Source organism: Cornus florida, unplaced genomic scaffold (assembly GCF_030987335.1).
Source record: "Cornus florida cultivar Cherokee Brave unplaced genomic scaffold, ASM3098733v1 CherokeeBrave_3.0.0_Hap2_Chr10, whole genome shotgun sequence".
Classification (NCBI taxonomy): domain Eukaryota; kingdom Viridiplantae; phylum Streptophyta; class Magnoliopsida; order Cornales; family Cornaceae; genus Cornus; species Cornus florida.
In genome coordinates, this window is record NW_026775580.1 from 4,524,927 (window position 1) to 4,551,511 (window position 26,585).

General features: G+C 34.4%; 1 protein-coding gene and 1 pseudogene across 1 annotated transcript; one reads left to right on the forward strand and one right to left on the reverse strand.

Annotated features, from left to right (window-relative positions):
• The first annotated feature begins 309 nt into the window (after positions 1-309).
• Positions 310-408, forward strand: LOC132280544 (small nucleolar RNA R71; annotated as a pseudogene).
• Positions 409-11,166: 10,758 nt separating this feature from the next.
• Positions 11,167-21,827, reverse strand: LOC132276040 (xyloglucan endotransglucosylase/hydrolase protein 2-like). Its single transcript, XM_059777291.1, has 5 exons — positions 21,734-21,827; positions 12,507-12,632; positions 12,166-12,266; positions 11,828-12,036; positions 11,167-11,524 (listed from the first exon to the last, which is right to left on the reverse strand). The coding sequence occupies exons 1-5, from the start codon at positions 21,825-21,827 to the stop codon at positions 11,167-11,169; spliced, it is 888 nt and encodes a 295-aa protein (XP_059633274.1).
• Between the last annotated feature and the right edge of the window lie 4,758 nt (positions 21,828-26,585).

The window sequence follows — 26,585 nt, forward strand, 5'->3', positions numbered from 1 at the left end:
GATACTTGATTTGCCAAGTTTTAGTCAATCAAGAATTGATCAAACCTTTGAGATAATGATTTCATCACGGCGGCAATTTCATTGGAGTGGTTAACTTGATGTAAGCCAACACTCTTCCTACCACTAGAATTTTTACCATTCTTCGAAGATAAAGTTTGATGCAAAGAATTTTCACTCATGCTCTCATAAAGACGCCACAAGTCATCCTCATGCCTATCAATGTAAAAGCCACCTATGGAAGCATCAACCATGCCCTTGTAATTATCCGATAATCTCTCAAAGAAATATTGAATTAATTGCCATTTGGGTATGTCATGATGTGGAAACTTCCTAAGCAATTCCTTAAAGCATTCCCATGCCTCATGAAATGTTTCCCCATCCCCATGTGAAAACTCTCGAATTGAGGTTCTCATGTCATTGGTCTTCGAAACCAGATAGTACTTCTTCAAGAACTCTTGTTGCATTCTTGCCTAAGAAGTTATTAAAAAGGGCCTAAGATTGTTAAACCAATATTTTGCCTTGTCTTTAAGGGTGAATGGAAAAATTTTAAACCTTAAGACCTCTTCTGTTATGTCTGTATATCTTACGGTTGAACATACTTCAAGAAACTCATCCAAATGCTTGTAAGGTTCTTCACTTGGAAGTCCATGATAATTAGGAAGCATTTGAATGGTTTGTGGCTTGATCTCATAGTGGTGTGCTCTAAATGGTGGCAATTGAATGCATGTGGGTGCATTATATTCATTAGGCACATAGTGATCTCTTAAAGCAAGGGGAGGATTAACAATTGAAGGTGTAACATGGGTACCTTGATTTCCTTGGATGATGAGTGGTTGTGGTGTATACATTGCCTTGGTATTCCCAATGGAACTTGGCCTTGTTGTTGTGGTTGGTGAATAACTGGTCTTGGCATGCCTAATGGTACTTGCATGTTATCATGATGCACATTGGGAGGGAGGATACCTTGTTGGTCTATGTGACCAAGGTCTTCCACATAGTCCTCATTGTTTACTTCCATTATAGAAGTAGAATGGTCAAAACTACCCCTTCCCCTAGGTGTACGAACAATGGATTCTAAATTCAAATTAAGAGGGACAAGAGTAGGATTTAATGACCTACGACCATGCATGCATAAAAAGACACAACAAGCAATAAGCAATGAACAAACACTTCACCTTCACAACAAATCAATCAACAACAAACTTCCTCCACATGCAATGATCCTATACTCCCATGCTTTCAAAAATATGCAAAGAACAATAAAATGCCTCCACGCGGGCTCACGATTTATCTAAGAATTGAAATACAAGCCTCCATGCGGGTCGACAATTTAACTAGAAATTGAGTAAGAAAAAGCTCACAAAGGTCCTTTAGCACTTCAACTCCAATTTTAGCTTTGCAAATTTTTAGATTTTTAACCTTTTCCTTCTTTTGCTTAGCTCTTTTGCTTGAATGCTCCTTTGCTTGCTTCCTAGCTTAATACTCCTAGTCAAACAAGAACAAACACAATGAGTAATTAAAAGAAAAATAAAAAGCAAAGTAAAGACATGATCAAAAGAGTACTAATTCCTATTGATTCCACAAATACGATGTTGCCTTCAATCAATCCCCGACAACGGCGCCAAAAACTTGGTATGGCCCAGGTCATCACTCCTGAACCCCAACAGTTTGTGTGATACCAAAAGATATTGATGTAGAGCTATGATGAATGTGGCCAAGTTTTACATTTAGAAATTGCCACTACTACTTTTCACTAAAAATATAGTTAGGGCAAGTAGGGATCGTCCCAAGGGATTGGTGGGTCGTATTAGGTTGAGGAATCAAGATTAGGGTTAGTAGGTCGAGTGATCAAAATAGTGGTTGGTTGGTTGAATTACACTAGATGTAAATTAAAGTAAAGTAAACAATAATGCAATAAAGAGAATAAAAGAGCGAGAGAGAGATATCTTAGGGTTTAGAGATCACCACTAAGCATACTTTTTTACACCTTTAATGAATGATTAATGAGGGGAAGATATGTGTTGCAATATTTATGTGTGTGTGTTTGATTGTTTCAATTAGCAAGGATGACCAATTAAGCATATATTGTCTAAGCAACATAGTGAAAACCACAATATATCAAACTAAGCTATTAATCCTTTCATTAAGCTCACAATCCAAACACATCTCAAGGTTAGAGGCATATGCTACTTGCATTCAAAAGCATGGAACATCAAACAACAAGCATGGATTGTCCTCCTATTTAACAACTACACTACAACTATACTACAACTAAGCTAATGACATGAAATTAACTAATTAAACTAAGGGAGAGGCACAATCCATCATGAAATGAGTATGAACCATCAAGTAAATCATAAGAACATTCCATTAAGCACTATGTTTTGACAATCTCTAGATCTATAGCATTATTACACATAAACATGCATCAATAACACAAGAATTCTCTAAAAATCTCCCTCTATGGTTCTATGTCAATCCCCCTTAAAAGTTACTCAAATCTTACTTTTTGGTAGGTTAGGTGACACCCAAAAATGATCTAGCACGTACTCTGATATTCTCCCAATGATTGGATAGAGGATAACTTTTTATGAGCTGGTAATTTAACTTTTTCGCACTGGTGGAAGTTCAATTGATCGAACCTTGACCTTGGATCGATCGGACATGGCTGAGATCTATTGAACTGAAGCTAGATCAATCCTCTATGGTGGCACCTTTTTGGATAAAAACAAATCTGAGATATTTTGAAGATATTTTTGGGAAAAGGACAAAAGTGGTTGGTAGGGTGGTACAGCTGGATAAGATCAATCATTTGGATAAGGGCAAGAATGTTCGATCGATCAGAGAATGAAGTTGGATCGATCAAACTTTGAGATCTTTAAATAGGGACAAACATGGCTCAGATCCATCTTGAAGTGCTGAGATCGATGAAAGTTGGATCAATGGAACTTTTATTGAGATCGATCGAAATTTCTGAAATTCCACCCTTTGCTTCCTTTTGCACTACTTTGCTCATTTCTTTAATTCGTCCCAGAATTGCTTCATTTCTGCTCTTATTTGGTTGAGTTAGCTTATTTTAGGGATAAGTACTTGAAAATGGAAATAACACGAAATCAATGCAAAGTGGGAAAATAAGATAGATAAAGGTTCTAGAATACCTAAGCTTAAGGGGTTTAAATGCGCACTTTTCAGCGCTCATCACTTTTCAATTTTTTTAATTGTCCTTCCATATGGTTGTACCTTCTGTCTCTTTCTTCTTGCCTATACAACATCCATTGGCAGATGGATGGCTAATCGGAGTGTACCATCCAAATCTGGGAGGATATGCTTCGTGTAATGACCCGGTCATTTTTCTTCCTTTTCTTTTTCTCAGATTTTAATGGATATTTTTTTTCAATTGTCTTTTCCTTTTTGGGTTCGGTTTTTCATCACTTGATGTTGTCTTGAGTACTCTTGAATGATTTCCGAGACGATTTTCCTTGGATTGACAACTTCCTTTAGGGATTGGGTCATTTCCATATTTTATTTTTTCGAACACTATTCACATTTTGTCTTTTTCTCGTTTATCCTTTTTCCTTACACAACCTCAATTTTTGTGCTCGGATTTGATTCCGGTTTTGCATGCATTCATGATATTTGATTTCCATGATAGTGGTATTTTTACTTTTCTAGAAAAGCATGTTGATTGCTTACTTCTTTCGTAAAAGGGCATTAATGCATACTTTAGTGTAATTATTCTTAACTTATGGGGTTTTAGTGTAATTAAATAAAGTAATTATTTTTCATCTTGGTATAAGTTTCCAAAATTTAGATTGTGCTTGGTAAAATAGTTGATATCTTGTATATACATGTTGACATATATATGTTGTTGCATAATTTGTTGATTTTGGAAACTTGGGGATGTCGTTGTTTGGCTATGGCTAGGACTTGGTTCTAGTACGGGGGATTGTCCCTCTATATAGTCTAGTGCATACATAGGGAGGTTACCCATGGGCTAGTAACCCTAAAGTAACTATGTTGTCGGTCTGATCTGACATGACGTCCGAGTATCCACTTTGTTTGATTTCGTATTTCAATTTCAAGTTGATAACTAGATGATATCGTAACTTGTTGTTCCTTATTTGATTTCCTATTTTGAGCTTAAGATGTAGCTCTGTGCAAGCATGCTTCATGCGTTGTATTGGAAGTTCCATTGTTGGTTAAATTGCATCAATATCATAATTTGTGTTTTGATGTTCAAATGTAGTTTAGGAATGACCTTATAGATTCATTTTGAACATAGACGTTAGGTGGCATGACCCAAAGTGGTTGTTTTCGTATTTTGGATTTCAAGTTGAAGACTTTGAGAATCTATATCTTGTTGCCTTGTATAACATGTTTCCATGTTGTTTGAATTGCATGAACAATGTGATTATGATAGAAATGATCTACGTAGCTTAGGATGCTCCCTGGGTCTCATATTGATATAGACGTTAGGTGGCATGAGCGTCTTTAACATATTTCACCATAAGGTGATAAAATTGTAAAATGCTAGGTCGATGCATGCTCATCTCCTACGAGTAGCTTTATGTTACTCACCCCTATGATACTGGGGCATATTTCAGGTACAGGACTTAGGATTTGAAGATTCCATTGCTCCTTGGATGGCTTGTAGTTTCTAAGTTTCTATTTTATGTAAGTGTTAGCATAAGATGCCTCTTTGTAGCCCTATTTGTTTAAACTTGTATTCGTTGATTCGTATATGTAAAGTGTACGTAAGTGCACTCTTTTCAATGTATTTAACATGTATGAGATGAGGCCGGAGGCCAATGACATGTATCTCGTTTTCTATGCACTTTTGTTTTCAGAGTTTATTATGAAAATATTGGAAAATGTTAAGTCATTACTTCATAACTTTCTCATCGGGTGTTGGAATTTCATATCTTTTCTGCTCAGACTCAGAATCAGACGATTCTTGAGTCTAATTTTGTTTATTTTTTGTTGTCCTTCCAATGGTGTGCACGGTGGCACCCTTTTCAGTGAGAAATGACTATTTTGCCCTTAGTTTATCTCTTTTCGGGTTAGTCATTCTTGCTTCATTTGCTTGGCTTATTTGAGTTCCATGGCTTCATGGAGAGTCATTTTGGGGCCTTAGGGATGACGTACATCCTTGAGGTCATTTGGCTTCTTTCGCTTCCGCATTTCGGGTTCGTTATCGGGTCAACTTCTGGTTCATCACTAATGCACCGGGTTGAGAAATTCGGGTCGTTACAGGTGTTATCAAAGCTCATAGGTTTGAATACCTTGAACGACGGGTTTTGGGTGCATATCATGCTTATGTTGCCATGCTCTATGTGTTTATATGTTTTATGATAACATGTTTTGGTTTGATAACATGTTTATGTGCTTACATGCTACATGTGGTATGCCGTTTGTTTAATATGATTTAATTATTATGTAAAGAGCATGACATATGATGTATTCTAGATCATATTTACATATGCATAACTGTGTTGCATATTTGGCATGACAGGAGATTGGTCATTGAGGCTCGAGTTGAGGTTGATGGTGATTGTAGTCACGGTTGTATTAAAGTTTAGGTTGTTGTTGACCTAGAGTTGGTTTTGAGGTAGATGGAGAGACACGTTTTGTTTAGGCTCTCGTGGGGTGAGCCATTAGGCACAACCGTAGTACTAGATTTGTTGATTTTAGGCCATGGTTAGGTTTTGGACCTTTTGGGATCCTTGGTTGTTTTGGAAGGTTCCTCTGAGATTGTAATTTTTGTGGGCGGGTGCATGGCACTGTCATGCTACCGTACTGGCAAGCTACGAGTGCAGTTCGGATGGAATCAGCGTTAGGTTTTGTTCCGACAGGTGTAGTCCTTTTGATCGATAATGATGATGGTTGTTTTGGGGATCAGTCGTAGTGATCGATTTGGTTGTCTGATTGTATGGCTAGAGTTGCTATTTTCTTTGAGTTCTCCTTGCGCGATTGGCATTTTTCAATATTTTCATAATAGTTCATGAAGTTAAAAGTTACATAGGATACAAGATACATGTCATTAGCCTCCGGCCTCATCTCATACATGTCAAATACATTGTAAAAGGTGTACTTATGTATACATTAAATGTTTAGAATCAAATATATACATTTTGGCATATAAGGCTATAAGTGGCATTTCAAGCCAACCTTTACAAGAATTAAAACCTTCAAGTCTACAAATCATCCAAGTATAATGAGAATCTCGAACCTTGATTCCTGTACCTGAAAAATGTCCCAGGTAACTTTCGGGTGAGTAACGTAAAGCTACTCGTAGAAGATGAGCATGCAAAGACCTAATGTTTTGCAAGTTTGCATAATTTAATCATTGTGGTTCATTCCACCTAGCGTCTATGTCAAGAGTAAGACCCAAGGAGCATCCTAAGTTACCTTAATCATTTCTAGCATAAATCACATCATTCATGCAATTTAACAACATATGAGTATATTATACAATGCAACAAGATACAGATCGTCAAAGTCATTAACTTGAAATCTAAAATGCGAAATCAACTAAAATGGTTCATGCCACCTAGCGTCTATGTTCCAAATGAGTCTAAGGTATCATCCTAGGCTACATTAGAACAATAAAACACAAATCACAATATCGATGCAATCTAACCAACATTGGAACTTCCAATACAACGCATAAAGTATGAATCCTCAAAGTTAACATCTTGAAACTTAAAATGGGAAATCAAGTAAGGAACAACAAGTTACAACATCATCTAGTTATAAACTTAAAATGAAATGTGAAATCAAACAAGGTGGATACTTGGACATCACGCTGGATCAGACCGACAACATGGTTACTTTAGGGCTACTAGCCCATGGGTAACCTCCCTATGTGCGCACTAGACTATAAGGGGGCATTCCCAAGTACTAGAACCATGCCCTAGCCATAGTTAAACAACGACATCCCAAGTTTCCAAAATCAACAAGTTATGCAATAACGTATATATCAACATGTATTTACAAGATAATCAACTATCTACCACACACAACCAAATTTTGGAAACACATACAATACATGCTCTAAGTCCACAACTACTATGGCATGAAAGATGTCAAAAATAAAGTGTGCAACTCATTACACAAGACAAAGAAAACATATTCTCATGAATATAAATATAACAACTATGTTATCCAATGCTCAAAACGTAACTAAATGAATATACAACAATTCCAAGTCCATGATTTAAACATACAAACAATTTCTAAAACATAATTAAATCCATGGAGCAATTAGATAGAATTTAATTAAACAAAAATAATTAAATTCTCTATATTTCAAATCAATTCCAAATAACCTCTAATTAATATATGTTAAACAACATAACATAGTCATTACATATGTCAAATCAAAAGTGCAAAATGAGCATGATACCATCATGTAAAATTTAATTAATTTGAATTAATTAAATCTCTAGATTTCAAAAGTCATTCAAATAATCCCAAATTAATATATAACAAGGATTAAGTCATGGCCATGCCATATATCAAGTCTAAAATTGAATACAAACAAAGTACAATTAAGTAGAATTTAAATCAAATTAAATTCGTTAAATCTCTAGATTTGAAAACTCATTTAAATCATCCCAAATTAATATATAACAAAGGTCAAGTCATGCCCATGCCATATACCAAGTCGAAAGTGAGTTATATGCAAACTACAATTAATCATTAATTTCTTAAATTAATAAAAGACATACATACAACTTATACCTCACTACAAAAGCAATTAATTCACTTAGATAATAAACTAGAACACCCCCTACCTCACTAGAAAAGTGTCTCTCTAGAATCGAAGGTAAATCAACACAAAAAGGCAAACCTTTCAAGGGTTATGTAGAGGAAGGTGAGGCAAAACTTTTGTATTCCAAACTTTATGGTCTAAGGTAAGTGGAAGGGCCTCAAAAATCAAAGTCAAAGCTTAAGGCTTTAAGCTTCATTCATGGAGGCTAGGGTTCATTTGTAAAGGATAATATAAAATGTGAGGGACATGAAATGTGAGTGGAGGATTTAAAAGTCCTCCACTCACTAGGTGAACTAACACCATGGATAACACACACAATTCTTGGTCAATTGCACAAAAACTCTTCTTTAAAATCATAATCCCAAAATAACCCAAAAATAATTGCAAGTAGGTCCCTCCTCTAAATATCTTGCAAACTTAATTGCAAAGTGGTCCTCAAGATAAAAATAATTACTTATAGTAATTACACAAATAACCCCAAAAGAAAGAAAAATTCCAAAGAAGTGTGCATCCACACCCCTAAGGAAGAAAGTACACTACAAGCATACATTTCTAAGAAAGAAAAAACACAAATTTCTAAGAAATTATATACCATGAGTGCATGCAAAAGCAGACACAAATCCGAACACGAAAACTGAGGTTGTGCCAACAAAGTGACATGCGGGAAAAAGATAAAAAGTGAATAGTGTAAAAAAAATAAATGAAAATGTGGAAATGACTCGGTCCTTAAAGGAAGTTGTCAATCCCAAGGAAAGAGTCTCGGAAACCATTTCCGAGCACTTGAGACAACACCAAGAGATGAGAAACCGAACACAGAAAAGAGAAGACAACGGGAAAAAAAAATTTATCTGAAAAATTTGAGAAAAAAAAGAAAGGAAGGAAAATAAACAAGTCATTAGAGTATACATGTAAGTGTATATGTGGTGCATTGCATTTTAATATTGCTTTGTATACTTGAGCAAGTATACTTGTATATTGTCTTTTATTTCAATTGCTTGTGTAGCTTGAGATGATCTCTTAGTTCACCGTGGAACATAGACGTTAGGAAGAATGATCCATTGTAATAATCTATATTGAACTTGCATGATATTTGAAATTTAGGGTATACGAATACACTTCTTCCTATGAGTAACTTGTTTACTCACCCTAGTTGTTGGGATATTTTTCAGGTACGGATACCTTGGTTTGGGATGCACAACATCCCTAGGTTACATTTTATTTTGGAGTACCTTGATGTATTTTCACGGCCATGCAAATGTTAGCATGTGTCGTTTTGTTTTCGTAAGTTGTAATGCATAGTTAAGCTTAAAATGTCACTTTTGCCTTGAAACATGTAGCGTGTACCTAAGTACACTTTTTGGCACTTATTTTATATGTATGATATGTGACCGAGGGCAAACTTCAATTGGAATTTCATATATTTAAAAGGGAATTTTATGAAATTAAGGGTTTTAGTACGTCGTTTTTGCCTCGGGGTATGCATTCTGTATGCAAATTTACTTTTGAGGTTCATTTTATATGTATGAGGTGTGACCAAGGGCCAAACACCACTTTGTTTACATTTATGCACTTTGGATTTGTAATTTGCTTTTGAAGGCAATATTAAGAAATTTGAGGTTTTAGCATGTCATTTTCAATTTGGGTTGTGCAAAGTGTGCACGAGCACACTTTTTATGACTCTTTTAATATATATGACGTGTGGCCAATGGTCAAACGGTCTTTTGAATGCATTTATGTCCATTGGTTGTAAGTTTTGCTTTTAAATGACTTATTTTGTAAATTTGAGATTTGATAGGTTATATTTTACATCGAGGGTATTTTAAGGTCGTAGACCATTCTAACGTACTTAAATATTCATATTACGTCTGCATGCATATTCATTTTTGTATAAAACCCTATCTTTGGTGAAATGAGCGTCCTATAGACTCATTTTGCATTTCTTTTGCAAAATCTGGTTTAGGGGCATTTCGGGGTTTTTTCTTTAAAAAATAAATTCTGGCTTAGATATGGTCACATAGAAAATGTGATTTTATGGGGGGTTTCTTCTTTGTGTTTTCCTAACAAAATTCGTTTGAAATTAGTCACAGATCTAAATTTTCTCATGCGAGCGTTTTTTTCAGGAAAAAGTTTGATTTAAGGGGCATTTTGGGTATTTCACTTGAAAAATAAAAACTTATCTTGACATGGTCATGTAGAAAACATGATTTTGGGGGGGGGGGGGGGGGGGAGGAGGTTACTTTACGACTTTTTTTTCCCTAAAAATGTCGTTTAAGCCCTAAAATTTGCATTTTTATCCCAAAAATCTATGTAGGCCAGGCTGCTGTCAAGGGGGCTGGAGCTCGTGCGTGGCGTGCGCCGTGGGCACCCATGGTGCCCCCGTCTAGCCAGCTTTGATGCTCCATTTTCGAATGGCCATATCTTCTTCGTTCGGACTCCAAATCAGGCGATTCTTGAATCTATCTTTATTAATTTTTCATTGTCTATCCAAAGGTGTGCTCGATAGCACCCACATCTTTTTGGAAAAGACCATTTTGCCCTTGTGGCCATACTTGGTCTATTTTCAGCCCTTGCTTCCGTTTACGTTTTCTTTGAGTTCCGTGGCCTCATGGAAAGTCACTTTGGTGTCTTAGGGATGATGTACATCCCTAGAGATCTTGATTATATTTTCACTTCTGCATTTCGGATCCACTTTGGATCAACCTTCAGGTCATCATAGGATGCACTAGGTTTGTAAAATCCAGGGTCGTCACAAAATTGTTAAACCAGTTCAAGATGGACAGAATGTATACTTCCTAAAAACTTGTGTTTTTGAACTTCCAAAACTTCGTAAGTGTTCTCACACACTCACATACATTTCTAAAATATTGTTCTCATCATCCTGGGGTGTATTAAAGTACGAACACTTGAACTTCTTCAAATCTACTTCTGATCTTCAATCTTGAAATTCTGAACCGAAATTATACAACTTGATCAGACTTGTTTTGACAAAGAAAATTAGTCAATTTCAAAATATATACCTCACATGCTATTATAATAAATTTAAGATTTGTCGCTTTAATTATTTATTTTGGGAATGTTGGATTTGTCATTTAATAATCCTACCATTTTGTTAATTCATATTTGAACTTTATGCCACTTCTTTTCTCAACTATATTATTGGGGCAAATATATAACTTATTTCTTCACGGAGCCTGTGGATGGATTCCCGATGTAATACTGGATGGAGAGCATGAAAGCAAATTAAAACATTCAACTAATGTTTTATTCATAATAGCATATGATTCTTAAGTACATGATCATAAAATAGAATAACCAATGAATTGATCATGCATGAGCTGTGTTATTATCTTAGTATTTTAAATAATTAATTATATGAATTAATTGTTTGCAGACTAACTTGAGCATTCTGGATAATTTTGGGAGCGTTGAGAACAATAATCATAAGTCATGTAATTTTTTCTAACATCTCCAAGAATCGCTCGTTGTTGAGGGTTGAGTTGCCAATCCTCCCCATTCCAAGGCAAGGCCAAAGAGTAACACATATGAGGGTTTGAGCTTTGATATGGGCAGCCATGGATTTTGAAAGCTTGATAAAAGGCTGTGAAGGGTCCTTTACTCCAATCCACATCTCCTTGCCAAGAAGTTGAATTCCATATGCTTGCCTCTATATGCATGGATTGTGATGGGAAATTCACTCCAATATTTGTATTGTTCTTGAACACTCTAATGGGGACTTTGTCCACAAAAAATCTAAAATCAATTATATAAACAAACAATATTAATGTTACAATTAATTATACTGCAAACAATTAATAGTATTAATGTTACGTTTAATTATACTGTAAATAATTAATAGTATTGAGATCTTATAAGCCTGAATCCTCTTCACTTTATGATTTTTTTGCATGATGCAAATATATATAGCTAGAAAAAAAAAGTGTAGGTATTAATGAAGAGGATTTTGATTCTAATCTTATATATATATACAAGATCAAAGATGCAACAATATAATTAATTATAAAGGGCATTAAGTAGTGATATATGATGGCTTACACTATTTGATGTTGGTTCCATAGAATTTCATAAGTATGGAAATCCTCAGTGGGGTCAAACCATAGATGAAACTCTTGCTCCCTTCCACCATTATCACTTGCAAATACATTGGTATGCAATGTATAAGGCATCCCATTGTTACCCAAGAATTCAAAGTCAATCTCATCGTGATAATTACTTGCCTGTTGGTTAACTGGCACGGAAGTTAACTGCAATAATCAAATAATAATCATATAAGGTAAGGGAAAAATATATAAAAGTAAATTAATGAACAAAAATAAAATTAATTCATCTAATTAATCAAAAACAAACCCATATTGAAATATAATATTATTTACATAAAAAGTTGTGATCACTCCTTTTGAGTTCTTTTTTGGTATTTTCATCCTCATTCCAAAATGTCCCGAGACATAATCCTGCTTTGAACTATATCCTCCTCCTGCATGATCCAATAAATTTTAGATTTAATTCACTTAAAAAACCTAAGTATTTTAAATAAATAAAAAATCGAAATTATTGACAATCATAAACAACTAATATAATATTGACAAAAAGTATGATGCATGCATACATAGTGGAAACTACCATCTTTAAAAAAATAAAAATAAATAAAATAAACAAAAATAAAAAAGAAAAGAAAAGAAAAGAAAGTTTAGCATTGAACATCGATCATATTAACCTGAATACTCATCTATTAAAAGTTGGACTGTTTTTCCCTCGTCAAGAACAATGGCATGGTTTGATCCCCATGTAACATAGTAGTTTTGATCGAAGTTAACTTCATCAACTTCACTTGCATATTTCCCTAAAATAACAAAGAGAGTAACAAAGAAAGCAAGTACAAAACGATCCATCAAGTGATGGAGTCAATTTATGTAGAAACTTAATTATAATGAGCTATGTAGTGCATTCCTTGAATTGCACTGATACACTTCAAGTTGGTCTTTATATAGATAAAAAAAATCTATATATACATATATACAGGAGTTACTAAGACTAAGAATTAAAGAGAAATGATATATTCTTTCAGCAGTGTGAATGAAGTTAATGTGAGTAAAAGCATGGACCCCACCACAGAACATCATGTGGTGGAGTCTACACCATCACTCACATAATTATTATTACGAGAACTTTCGAATTCAGAATATATATCATTACTCAAAATTAAATCAATTAAGAATTTACCAATTTTTCATATATGTAATTTATTTTTTTGATAAGGTTCACTTTTTCAAACACAAAATAATAAAAGGTTATGACAAGGGATGTGCGTGATCCTAATCAATATTGTATACCTAATAGCATGTAAGAAGGCAGGCTATGATTCATTCCATTTAACTATTATTAGTCGGGCTATCTTTTCGTTAAAACTATAAAACAATATTCCATAATTAATTTAATCATAAAAACAATTAAATAAAATACAGGCCTTGCCTACTTATAGGTGAGTAGGTTATCCCTATTGACAGCTGATATGGTCCAATAACAAATGTACAAATCATCTGTAATTACAAAATCAAGAAAGTGAAAAATAAAAACAATAACTTTTTTTTGGAATAAATTCAGTAAACCTCTATGATTTCCTTATTTGTTACTTTCTTGATTTTGTAATTACAAACTACGTATACATTTGTGATTGGATCACATCAACAGTTAGTAAGGATGACCTACTCGGCAATTCCCGTCCTTAAATAAAAAACAAAAACAATAGATTTCAAAAATCCCAAATGCTCCAACTTGTTATGGTTCCCTCGCCAACCGTTGTGTATATATATATATATACACTTTTTTGTATAAACTGGACCCCACATAATTTTTACAAACCAACTTAATATAGGGTTAACTCATTAGTGGAATGAGAAAGATGGAGGAGAAAGGAAATATGCTGATGTAGCTATGTAAAAAGGTTGCACAAAATGCACAACAATTTTATACATTAGTAACGTGATAGTGTATCTTAACAAACTACTGTAGATAAAAAAAAATAAAAAATTTACACATCATACGTGACAATGTATATTTTACACAAAAAAAATTTAAATAGACTGCTGGAGATGCTCTCCTTACAACATTGTCTCCAAACTATTGTTCTTAAATATTTATTTGGAAATACTTTTTAGAATTAGGTAATGATCCTCTAGCTGTCGAATGGGAGGTCTAACCCTCACATTTAATTCTCATATTTTATTTTGATTTTTTTTTTTCAAAATTATGTTCTTCTTTTATTAGATAAGAACAAACAAATGAGTTTTTACAAAAATTATTTTTGATACCATCATCAACTTTACATAATAATGTTGGAGTCAAAATTCATGTTTTTTGGACGTAAATTTACATGTGAACTTTTCTAATTAGATTTAATTACTTTTCAAATTTATAAAATATAATGCTAACTTTTAAAAAATTCTAAAAATTAGACATTTCTAAAAAAAACACCTTACTTTAATAATAAACTAAAATCAATAAGGACATGTAACCTTTTCTTTTTAGGAATGTTTCTATCTTTATAACTTTTTTAAAGATTAATTAATATGTTTTATTAATTTTGAGAGTAATTAAATTCAATTAGCAAAGGCATGGAAAGCGACTATTTTTTATTTTTAGGTACAACATATTTGTAAGATCTTTTAAGTTTATGGCATTGCTTACAATTGTGCAACTTAAAAGAAGCATTTATTGGAACGCGACTATCTTTTTTCTTTTCTTTTTTTAAATAGCAAATCCACATGTACAAAACCGAGACGTTTGCCCTCTATTGGAATTATGCCTTCGGTAAGAATATCATTATCCTTTTAGAAAAAGGTAAAGTGGAGAAGAAAAAAAAAACCCTTGTTGTACATAACAATCAGCTATTTGCATATGCATATAAATATCTTAACTTTCAAATGTGGAGCAAATGGCCCCGTCCGGAAAATGAGTATATATTAGATGTGCCAAGTGCCATGTCACAAGTGTACCAATCCAATAAAACATAACATATTACCTCGTTATCAGCAATTTTATAAGTAGGTGAGTAATTTTATTTTTAATTTTTTTTATTTTTTAAATAAGGCATTGTCATTGGATGGGTATACTAATGATATGGTGTGCCTGGTGCTTCCAAGATTTACTATTGAAAAATGAAATGATACTGTAGGGGTGCCACGTCACTTTACAGATATGGCATCTGCGAGTTGTGCAGCAAAATATATTGTGGAAAGTTTAAGTTTTTTTTCTCTAAAGAGGATTTACTCAAGTTTATCTCTATTTAATTAACTCTACTAAAATTATCGATTTATTAAACAATCACATGTGAGATAAAAACAAGTAAAGCTTAGAGTGACACAAGATTTTAGCGAGGAAACCAAATGGAAAACCGTGAGGTTTTGTGCACAATCCCAAGTGTAAAAGATCCACTATGTATGAATCAAAATACACCGAACTTTGACTCAAACTCAAACCCCTTCGCTCTGCCAAGACTCAATCTGTTGAATGTCTCTAACTTTGCGACTTCCCATCTAATAGCTTTTGACTTCAGACTTATGCCTTGAACCCTGTAAAAGGATTGCTGGTAAATCAACCGCCTTGATTCCTTCAAAGTGTGAACTGGAATTCTTCTTATTGAATCTAAATTTGATGTACAAGAAATATATCTGCTTTCTCTGATCGTTGTAGATGCAATATTCAATAGACTTGAACACATTCAGGATTTAAACAACACCATAAAATCACTCGTGTGTATATGGTGTGTATACTCTTAAAAATCTCACAAAAAAAGGCTTTTAATGAAAATCAGAAGTTTAATGCATAAAGTCACACAAACCTAGATGAAAAAACATGTTCATATAGACTTTCAAAAACCTAGATATACTTGGAAAAGAAGTTAAATTCGTGCATAGGTTTTTGGAAAGAAGTCTATACCAAATAGGAAGTTAAAACAGATCACGAAACAAAGTTACCAAAACTATCTGATGATCTTGAACCGGTTCAAGTTGGCCAGTGTTGAAAATTTTGAAGTATTGAATCTTGAACCAGTTCAGCTGCATGGAACCGGTTTAAGTTGGCTAGACTTGAACTGAATGTTAACACTTAGAAAAGTTTTGCAATTTTTTAAAATAACACATGTATGCAAGTGTCCTAACCTTCTAACTCAACTTCCTATAATGTTGTTCTTACCTTTTCGTAGACTTAAAGCTATCAAGTATGAATAACTCTTCAACTCCACAACCGATCGTGATATTGAACTTTAAACTTAGAAATACAACTCGATCGAACTTGTTTTGACACCGAAATTAGCCATTACAAAATATATATCTCATAATCTCCCACTTTGGTAATTTTGTGATAAAACCCTAAAAAAAATGTATAATCTACCCATGAAAAAAAAAAAAAAAAAAAAAAAAAAGATAACAATTTGTCAAAGAAATAAAATAAAATTTTCTTCCTCTTGAATATCTTCTTTTGCTTATTACATAATTGAATGTTCACCTGATTATTTGCACAACGATCAAACAAAACTACCAGTGAAAGTTTAATATGGAAAAAAAATTATTTGTAAACTAAACTCCCCCTGAATGTAACATCTTTCTCCCCCTTTTGGAACAAATTGACAAAGATAGAGAAGAATAAAGATCATTGCATTAAGATTAAACAAATCATTTAGATTAAAAATAAATTTCAGAATAATGACTATGTCACCTTAACAACTAAATCATGATGTATATGACTATATGAACATGTAATCATACATCATAAACAAAAGAATATCCAAAAGAAAACTGATAGTCAACATAGACAATCAATCATCAAGATCATCTTCATCTAACATAACAGTAGTCATCATCACATCATCACCACCACCATCATCATCATTACTCCCATTATCCTCATCTCTCATGGATGTCTCTGGAGGTACAGGTCTGTAAACATCTTCTATGAAACCACCTGACTATTGTGATCAAAGCATCTTCAACTCTACCTTGAGCTCTCGTATTTCATCCATGATTCTTTTAAACAAAACATTCTAATTTTAAATAAGTGAGGAGTACATCAAGTTAGCATCATCTTTCGAGAAGTTTCCTTTCGAAGAAAAGAGCTTGTTAGAATTTGGAACATGAGATAATGTTTCATCTGAGCCTCTCTGTACCTTTCTTGCATTCTTCCTAGCAGTCTTAGATTTATTGTAATAACCTGGTCATTTTCCTTCTTTTCATTTTCTCAAATTTTCACGGATATTTTTTTTATTTTTTTTAATTTTTTTTTATCTTTCCCTTTCTGAGTTCGGTTTCTCATCACTTAGTGTCATCTTGAGTGCTCAGGAATGGTTTCTGATACTCTTTCCTTTAGATTGATGACTTCCTTTGAGGACCGAGTCATTTTCACATTTCACTTCTGTGACACTATTCACTTTTCGTCTTTTTCCTATTTGTCATTTTGTCGGCACAACCTCACTTTTTGTGTTCAGATTTAATTCCAGTTTTGCATGCATCCACGATATTTAAATCCTATGCCTTGTGTATTTTTACTTTCTTAGAAAAGCATGCTAAGTGTTTACTTTTCTTGTAAAAGGTATGGATGCATAACTTTTTTGTAATATTCTTAACTTGTGGGATTTTTGTGTAATTAAATGAAGTAATTATTTTTCATCTTGGGGACCATTTTGCAATTTAATTTGGAAGATATTTTCAAAAAGGACCTTTTTGTAATTTTTGAAAAATGTGATAAGTGTTACATTCTCATGGTGCCACTTGTTGGCATTGGGGTGGAGTGATTTGGATGCATCATCTTGTGACATTTGGAGGGTGGAGATTCACCCACTTGTTGGCCTAGGATTAGACCACTTGTTGGCTTGGATGGTTGACAAGTATAGGCTTAGGATTAAGCCTACAATGGATGCTTGGATGAGTGACAAGTGTATGCTCCAAATTAAGTCTTGCAATTATTTTTGGGCTACCTTGGGATTATGATTTTAAAGAAGGGTTTTTGTGCAATTGACCATCGATGTGTGTGTTGACCATGGTGTAGGATCACATAGTGAGTGGAGGATTTCTATTTCCTCCACTCACACTTTTTCACATTATGTCATTACACCACAAACCCTAGCCTCCATGGATGAAGCTTAAAGCCTTAAGCTTTGACTTTGATTTTTGAGAGTCTTCCATTGATTTTCAAGCTTAACCTTGGGAATACTTTTTGTTCCCCCCATCTTCTTCTTCATAACCCTTGAAGGGTTTGCCATTTTGTGTTGATTTGCCTTGGATTCAAGAGGAACAATCCTCTTATGAGGTAGGGGATGTTATAATTTATTACCTAAGGGTATTCCTTACTTTTGTAGTGATATATAAGTTGTATGCATGTCTTTTATTAATTTGAGAAATTAATGATTTATTGTAACTTGCATATAACTCATTTTAGACTTGGTATATGGTATGGCCATGACTTGATCTTTGCTATATATTAATTTGGGGTGATTTGAATGAGTTTTCAAATCTAGAGATTTAATGAATTTAATTTGATTTAAATTCTAGTTAATTGTGTTTTGCCTGTATTCCATTTTAGACTTGATATATGGTATGACCATGACTTAATGTTTGATATATATTAATTTGAGATCATTTGAACAACTTTTAAAATCTAGAGATTTAATTAATTTAAATTAGTTAAATTCTATTTGATGATATCTTACTCATTTTGCACTTTTGATTTGATATATGTAATGAGCATGCTATGTTGTTTAACATATATTAATTAGAGGTTATTTAGAATTGATTTGAAATCTAGAGAATTTAATTATTTTTGTTTAATTAAATTCTATCTAATTGTTTCATGGATTTAATTATGTAGTAGAAGTTGCTTCTATTTATAAATCATGGATGTTGGACTTGTTGTGTATTTACTTGGTTGTGTTTTAAGCATTGAGTAATACTGTTGTTAAATTTATATTTATGAGAACTTGTTTCCAATATTGAATATATGATTGACTTGTGTAATGAATTGCACACCTTTGTATTTGACATTATATATGTCATTTTAGAATTGAAACCTTAAGGCATGGATTGTGTGGTTTCAACCTACTTGTGCATGTTAGATTTCGTGCATTATATAAATTATGTATAAGTAGTGAACTTATTTGGTTTATTTTGGAATCTTGGGACATTGTTGTTACAAGTGACATGGCTAGAGTTTGGCTCTAGTGCGGGAGGTATGAGTTCTCCCCAATTGAGATAGTGCGTACTAGGGTGGTCTTCCCAGCGGGTTAATGCCCGGAATAACCGTATTGTTCTTGGTTCATTCTGAGACGTGATGTCCAATTCTTCCACTATTTGATTTCGCATTCAATTCCAAGTTGACAATCATGTTTAATTGTGACTTGTGGTTTTGGTTATTGGCGATTTGATGTTATTAAGTACATTTATGCATTATGATTTTGAATGAATCATAGCATGCTTTTAATGTTGTTAAGCACATTTATGTTTTATGATTTTTAATGAATTATTGCAAACTTGATTTTGTTAAGTACATTATGCTTTAAATGTTCAAATGTAGTTTAGGAACGATCCTATAAATTCATTTGGGACATAGACACTTGGTGGTATGACCCACTTTGGTTGTTTTTGCACTTTAGATTTCAAGTTGATAACTTTGAGAATCTATATCTTGTTGCTTTGTATAGCATACTCTTATGTCGTTCGGAATTGCATGAAGGATGTGATTTATGCTAGAAATTTTTTAAGGTAACTTAGGATGCTCCCTAAGTCTAACCTTTGACATAGACATTATGTGGCATGACCCTTTTAAATTATTTCATGTTAATGTAAAAATCTATAAGAAATCGAGTCGATGCATGCTCATTCTCTACGAGTAAACTTGTTTACTCACCTCAAAGCTACTGGGGTTTTGTTCAGGTACGAAGACTTGGTTTGTGATGTTCATCATTGCTTGGATGATTGTAGACTTGAAGGTCTTAATTCTTGTAAAGGTTGGCTTGAAATGCCACTTATAGCCTTTTATGTCAAAATGTGTATATTTGATTCCATTTATGTAATGTGTATATAAGTACACCTTTTGTATTGTATTTGACATATATGAAATGAGGCCGAAGGCCAATGACATGTATCTTGTATTCTATATAACTGTTAAACTTAATGAAATATTATGAAAATATTGAAAATTGCCAAGTCATTGTCTCACCATGGTTGCATCGGGTGTGGGAATTCCATTTTTATTCTTTCATAGGGTCTTATTAATCATGTATGAAGTGTGGACAAGGGCCAAGCGGTCATTTGACTCCATTTTACATTTTTAGTTTTCAAATTTACCATTTAATGTGCGTTTTTGCCTTTTTGGCCGTTGGGGGGTCGGATTTTGTATCGGCAGTATTTTTAAGCCATGGACCATTATAGCACGTCCTAATAGGTAAGTTATGTTTGCGTGCATGGTTGTTTTCATGAAAAACTTCTTCTTTGGTGAAATGAGCCTCCTATGCATTCATTTTGCATTTTTATTGCATAATCTGGTCTAGGGGCATTTTGGGGTTTTCTTTTAGGAAATAAATTCCGTTCTCAACATGGTCACTTAGAAAACATAATTTTAGGTGGTTTTTTCTTTGTTTTTTTCTATAAATTGTCATCTTGGTGCCGAAAATCCATCGTAAAGTTCAGCTTTCAGTTTTTCATTTTAGCAGCTTTTTGACCTTCATGACCAGATTTCATGGAGAGGCATTTTGGGCATCTTATAATGAGTTTTTTTCAATTCCTTCCTTGTTTTCAAGTAGAAAACTCAACTTTGAGAGGGGTTTCTTCTTTGTGTTTTCCCAAAAAAAGTCATCTTGGCCCTCAAAAACCCATTTTTTGCCCAAAAACTCCTACTGCTAAGTTTTTGCTGAGTTGTAGTACAAGTGTGCGAACGGTAGATATCTTATAACTGGTTAGATGACTTAGAGTAGTGTTGTGGTTGTGATTCTTTTGCCTTCTCACCGGTTAGGAAGGCCTTGTAACCAAGAAGATGTTCTATGGTTGACTACTTTGACTATTTTACCCCTTTTTTCTTCCGTTAGCCATATCTCCTTCGTCCGGACTCCAAATCGAGTTAACTTTTTTTTTGAACTTGATTAATTTTTAGTTGTCTTTCCAATGGTGTGCTCGGTAGCACCCACTTTCATGTTAGAAATGCCCGTTTTGCCCCTAGGTTCATTCTTGTCTATTTTTGAAACGTCGCTTCCGCATTTTTTTCCTTTGGGTTCCGTGACCTCATTGAAGGTCACATTGGTGTCTTAGAGATATGTTGTGTCTCTAGATACCGTTGTTTCATCTTTTGCTTCCACATTCTGGATCCATTTCGAGTCATCACAGGACATACTAGGTTGTAAAATCCAAGGTCGTCACAATTATTTAATGTATGGAGATCTAACTCAGTCATGATGTTCTGATGATAAGGTCGGGGAAGAATCAAATTTCTGTTTTTCTTGTAAAACCTTAAGATCACCATTGGAAACAGAGATGAATTCTGACGAGGATTTTTCTTGTAATGAGCCATCATCAATTGCATAATAGAGGGTGCAATTTGAATGTGTTCCCCTTTAGCAAGAAAGTATAAACCTTGAGCTCGGTCTAAAATACCCAAGATTAGCAATGGAAAACAAATTAAAGAATACTGCTCCATATGTGAGATGTTGAGAAGGAATAAAGTGACCATACCTAGGAGATCCTGGAACACAAAGTGTATCAAAAATTTTTGGTAATTTAAAACCAGAACCTTCTAAAGGCAAAACACATCCCGAGCTTGTAGCCTTGTCAGGTATTAAAATGATATCTTGAATATCTTATTCGCTAACTTCATAATCTACCCCAAAAATAAATACTACAAAATGTATATCATAAAGTTTTTAGATATTAGAGTAGAAGTAATGAACCATATCCGGAGAGAAACCTCCTTCCATCCGAGTGAAGAATAACCAACTATTTATCTCAATGTATTCCACCAGCTTCTTCCCAGTGCTGTCCCTGAGCTTGTTTAGATGCATATTCCATTATGTTTTTATTAGCCCATCTTGTAGACATCATTGTATGCTTTCCAAGCCCGTTCATGATAAAAATGTTCAAAAGTGAACTGTATCCTTCTAGTGGTAGAAACAGAGTGATACCTAATTGGTATCTCGTGTGGAGGAGAAATAGATGCCACGGGAGATGATGGTACACCCAAAGGAATACACGACTCCTTTAGAGACCCACGAATGACAATTCTAGTTCTAGCACGCTTTGGCGATTTAAAAGATGAAATTCCCTTGCCTTTCGCTTCTCTGGACAGCCTTAAAGCCATTTTATCTTCAAAAAATTCACTTTGAAGCTTCAAAAATCTTTTAGGAATTTTGTCGAATACTTGGTGTGCAACCCGAAAAGTGTTCTTCTCAAAGCTTGAATTTAGTTCTTTCAACCCTTGAAAATCAACACCAATGAAAAGGTCAAATCAACACATAATATATTGACCCCAAAAGTTTCAACCTTCTTCACCGAAATGCTTTTGCAAACAAACTTAACCAAATCCACAAAACGCAAACTCCAATTCTTCATTCAATATCACAATGATTTAATGGAACACAATTTTGCAATAAGAAAAGAAGATTCTATGAAGTTATGATGCAAGATTTGAGATATATGATGATATATATATATATATATATATATATATATATATATATATATGTATGCAAGAGAGGGGTGAGGAAAGGTAAAAAACGCAGCCAATGAGGGGTTCAATTGACCCAATAATGCGTGCATATGAGGAACTTATGTGCCAAGTTTCGATGTCTTGAACCAGTTCAAGGGGTGGAACCAGTTCAAGTCTGGCAAATTCAAATTCAAGAAACTAAACACTTATTGAATCGGTTCAAGGTCTTTGAATTGGTTCAAGTCTTCTAGACTAGAATCCTTAGAAATAACCTTGTTCAAATTTTTATAACTTACCTTTAATGATCATCTTTAAACATTTGAATAAAGCAAAAAGAAAAAAAGAAAAAAGGGGATAAGATGAAAGAATGGGATACACCAGAATTAAACAACACACAATATAAATCAGACTACTGATGATGCCTCAGCTAGAAAAGTTGTATAGACATGACCTTGTGGTTCTAATACCTATAGATTGCCACCCTAGTAGGCCGTGAACCCTGAGTAGACATGGTAGGCTGTGGTAGTGGTGGTGGTGGTCTGAAACTTGACTGAACTGTAGCTAACTGTGCTGGCCTCTAATGTGATCCCCTACCACTGCCTGTGCCTTTACCTCATCATGGACAATCCTGAATCATATAGCCCTATTGGTTACACCCAAAACACACTCTTAATGCAGTAGAAACTATTAACGAGTTCATAGGGCAATTAGACGTGTAATGTCCAGGCTGCTGACACTGAAAGTAGACAAATCCACTCCTAATTGATCTAGTTGACATAGGAGTAGTAGGAGCGGATCATGCAGGCTAATGCCTCTAAAACTGAGAAGAACCACCCTTATGCTTCTTCATTGTCTGCCCCTCTGAAGATAGTCCCACATTCCTCTTTTGTCTCCACTGTTGCCTATTCTCATTCTTGTTTTTTACTTCCGCCTCTATCATCAAGGCTCTCTGTACTGCCTCTGTGTAAACTTTGAGGTGTTTAGCTGTCAATGTTGGCCTTAAGCTAAAATGAAGGCTAAAGACAAACTTGCGGGTCTTATCCACCTCATCTCTCACTAAGTCGGGAGCAAAGCAAGAGAGAAAGGTGAACTTGTTCTCGTACTCTGTCACTATCATACTGCCTTGAGTAAGGAGATCAAACTCCCTCATTAACTCCCATCTCTTGGTCATAGGAAAGTACTTCCCATAGAATAACTCCATGTAGGTATCCCAATCCATTGTCTCAACATCATGTCGGTTAGTAACCAACTTCCACCTTAGCTTCGCTTCTTTAGATAAATTATAAGTTGCCAAGATGATCTTTAACTGATCATTTGTCACACCTATAGTCGACAAGTGCTTCTCCACTTGGTCAAACTAGTCATCCGCTACTATAGGGTCTAGACCACCCTCAACCATAGTGGGCATCAACTTGACAAATATAGAAATCAACTTGAGATGCTTCTTCATCTCTGTCTCTTCTGACTGAACTACTAGTTATGGTGCCAGTTGGGGTATTAGTTGTGGAATAGTAGCAACCGTAGCCCGTAAAACATCTTGCAGCAGTGTGGTTAGGGTTTACCTAACTACACCTTCACCCTCAACAATTGGTGCCTCAATATTGCCCGTTCTAATGGGTACACCTCTCGGAGGAACCAAATCCCTAGGAAGTGTATCCTCCTCAACTTGCTCCGCAGGATTAGAGCTACAACTCTCCCCAATATCTCCTCTTGGTCTATATCGTGGTGGCATAATGCTATAAATGAAAAAGATGAATCAATTATAATGACACTAAAGTCTGCCTGAGAACAACATCCTCACATGAATAACTTAACATGAAATGACTTCATATAAACACCTTATATACTCACGAAATACTCAACAAGTAATATACATGGTCATACTAACAATATACATCAACTTTAAGCAATTAAGTATGTAGTCACATAAACAATTAAGCATGTTTTCCCAATTGACAAAACACATTAACACATAATCACGTAAACAATACACATCAACTTCTTTACTACTTTAGGTAAGCCTCTACCCGTCATTCTAATGGTTTTCGAACCATTACTCTGATTCCAATTTTGTAACGACCCGAACTCGAAGATCTGAATCATTATCCAGGTTCGTAACCAAACCCGAGTTTATCTAAGGAAATACAGTCTGTTGACTCTACAAATTTCTCCTAAGGGCAATCTAGTACTTTTGATAATAACAAACCATTAATGATGTTCAATGTACTAATGTTTACATTGAGTTTAATTCTAGATCAAAAGGAACACTGTGAGGAAGGAAGGATAACTCAAACACAAGATCACTTCCAAGTCATTGACGCTGAAATCACTCTGGAATATATCACCAAAGCAAAATACAATTGGCACAAGGAAGTCTATGTAACCTCAAAGAACACCAAAGCTTACCTATGGGGTAGACAGGTTGGTGAGTAACTTAGGATCAAAATGTAAAGAATCTGTGAGATCATTTGAAGCTCATTCTAGGATCATGCATCACTCACATACTTCAATTTATCACAATCATACTAATTGAGTTGCCAATCATTCACATTATATTTTTCATTAAACATCCAAACACTGAGGCATCATAGAACAGTAAGAAAATAGGTTAAGGCATAACTCAGCCGACTTAGTTAGTAATCTAGCCGACTCAGTTCTTAACTGAGCCGACTCCCTTCTTAACCCAGTTGACTCGATTAGGCCAAGGCTCATCACTTTCAAAATCATGAGACTAGACAATTCAGTCGACTCAGTTATTAACCGAGTTGACTTGTTCTTGAACTGAGCCAAATTAGTTCTCAACTAAGTCGACTTCTTTTGTTGGTCAAACAAATCTACTGTAGAAATCTTCTATCCTTCAACCCGTGCTATGCTTTTGTATTTTATTTCACATGTGTATACTAACATGTTGGCTGTCTTCAGTCGTGTTAATGTTTTTGTCTTAAGGCCAACAGCTATATCATCTATAAAAGAGCCATACATATGAGTCCAAATCTGATAACTGTCTAATGCACGGAGCACCTCTGTCAAACAAAGTTTCTCTGTCAAAAGAAGCTTCTCTGCCAAATGTTGCTATGTTATGTCTTAATCTAGAGGAGGTTGTACAATGGCTATTAACCAAGGAAGAAGTTTATATATGCTGAGATTAGTTGTCTGCAAGTGTGTGCTTGAGCCTCAATACACAAAGCTACATTCAGACCATCTTGTAGAGCAAAAAGTTTAGCCATCCTTCCTTCATACTTCAAGTTATACTTCTGATATTTCTTCTCTCACACACTTACATCATTTAAAGAGTGAGATTCAAGTGTATCATTTGATTCTCTAGAGAGTGTTCACTGTAATTTCAAGTTGAGAGAGTGACATATTTGTAAAACACTTCTATATTTCATTATAAGACTAAGAAACGGATTTCTCTTAGCAAAGTTATTATAATGGCTAGTTTGGCCCTAAGTAAAGACTAAGAGAGGCTATCTCTTAGCTAAGAGAAGAAAGGAATTGCTTCTTTTCAAGGTTTGCTTTCCACCCGTAAGGAGGAGCTATATTAGATTGGGAAGTCTCAAAAGGGGTTTTGAGCCGAGGAGTAGGAGTTTTTGAACCTCACTAAAATTGTTGTGTCTATGTTTACAATTTCTCTATCTCTCCTCTTTACATTTCAGTTTATACTTGTCTTTATCTACTGATTTGTTTAGCATAATTCTGTTAATCCAAAATAACATATCTGTTTAAGTTGTTTACTAAAATTGCATTACTATAAAACTTTGAATTTGCCATAGTTGGACAAGGACTCTATTCACCCCCCCTCTGGAGTCCATTATTGGGTAACAAGTGGTATCAGAGCCTAAATTCTATCTATACGACTTAACTGTCTTAGAATACGATCATGTCCAACATTGGCTCATTGTCTTCTTTAAAAGGACAGTCAAACAATCGACCTCCCTTATTCGATGGTAATGATTTTAACTATTGGAAAAATAGAATGAGAGTCTTTCTTGAAAATGTTGACATTGAAGTATGGGATGTTATTGAATTTGGAAACAATGTTCCAACTAAAATAGTAGAAGGAAATAAAATTCCCAAACCAAAATCCGAATGGGATGCCAATGACCGTAAACTA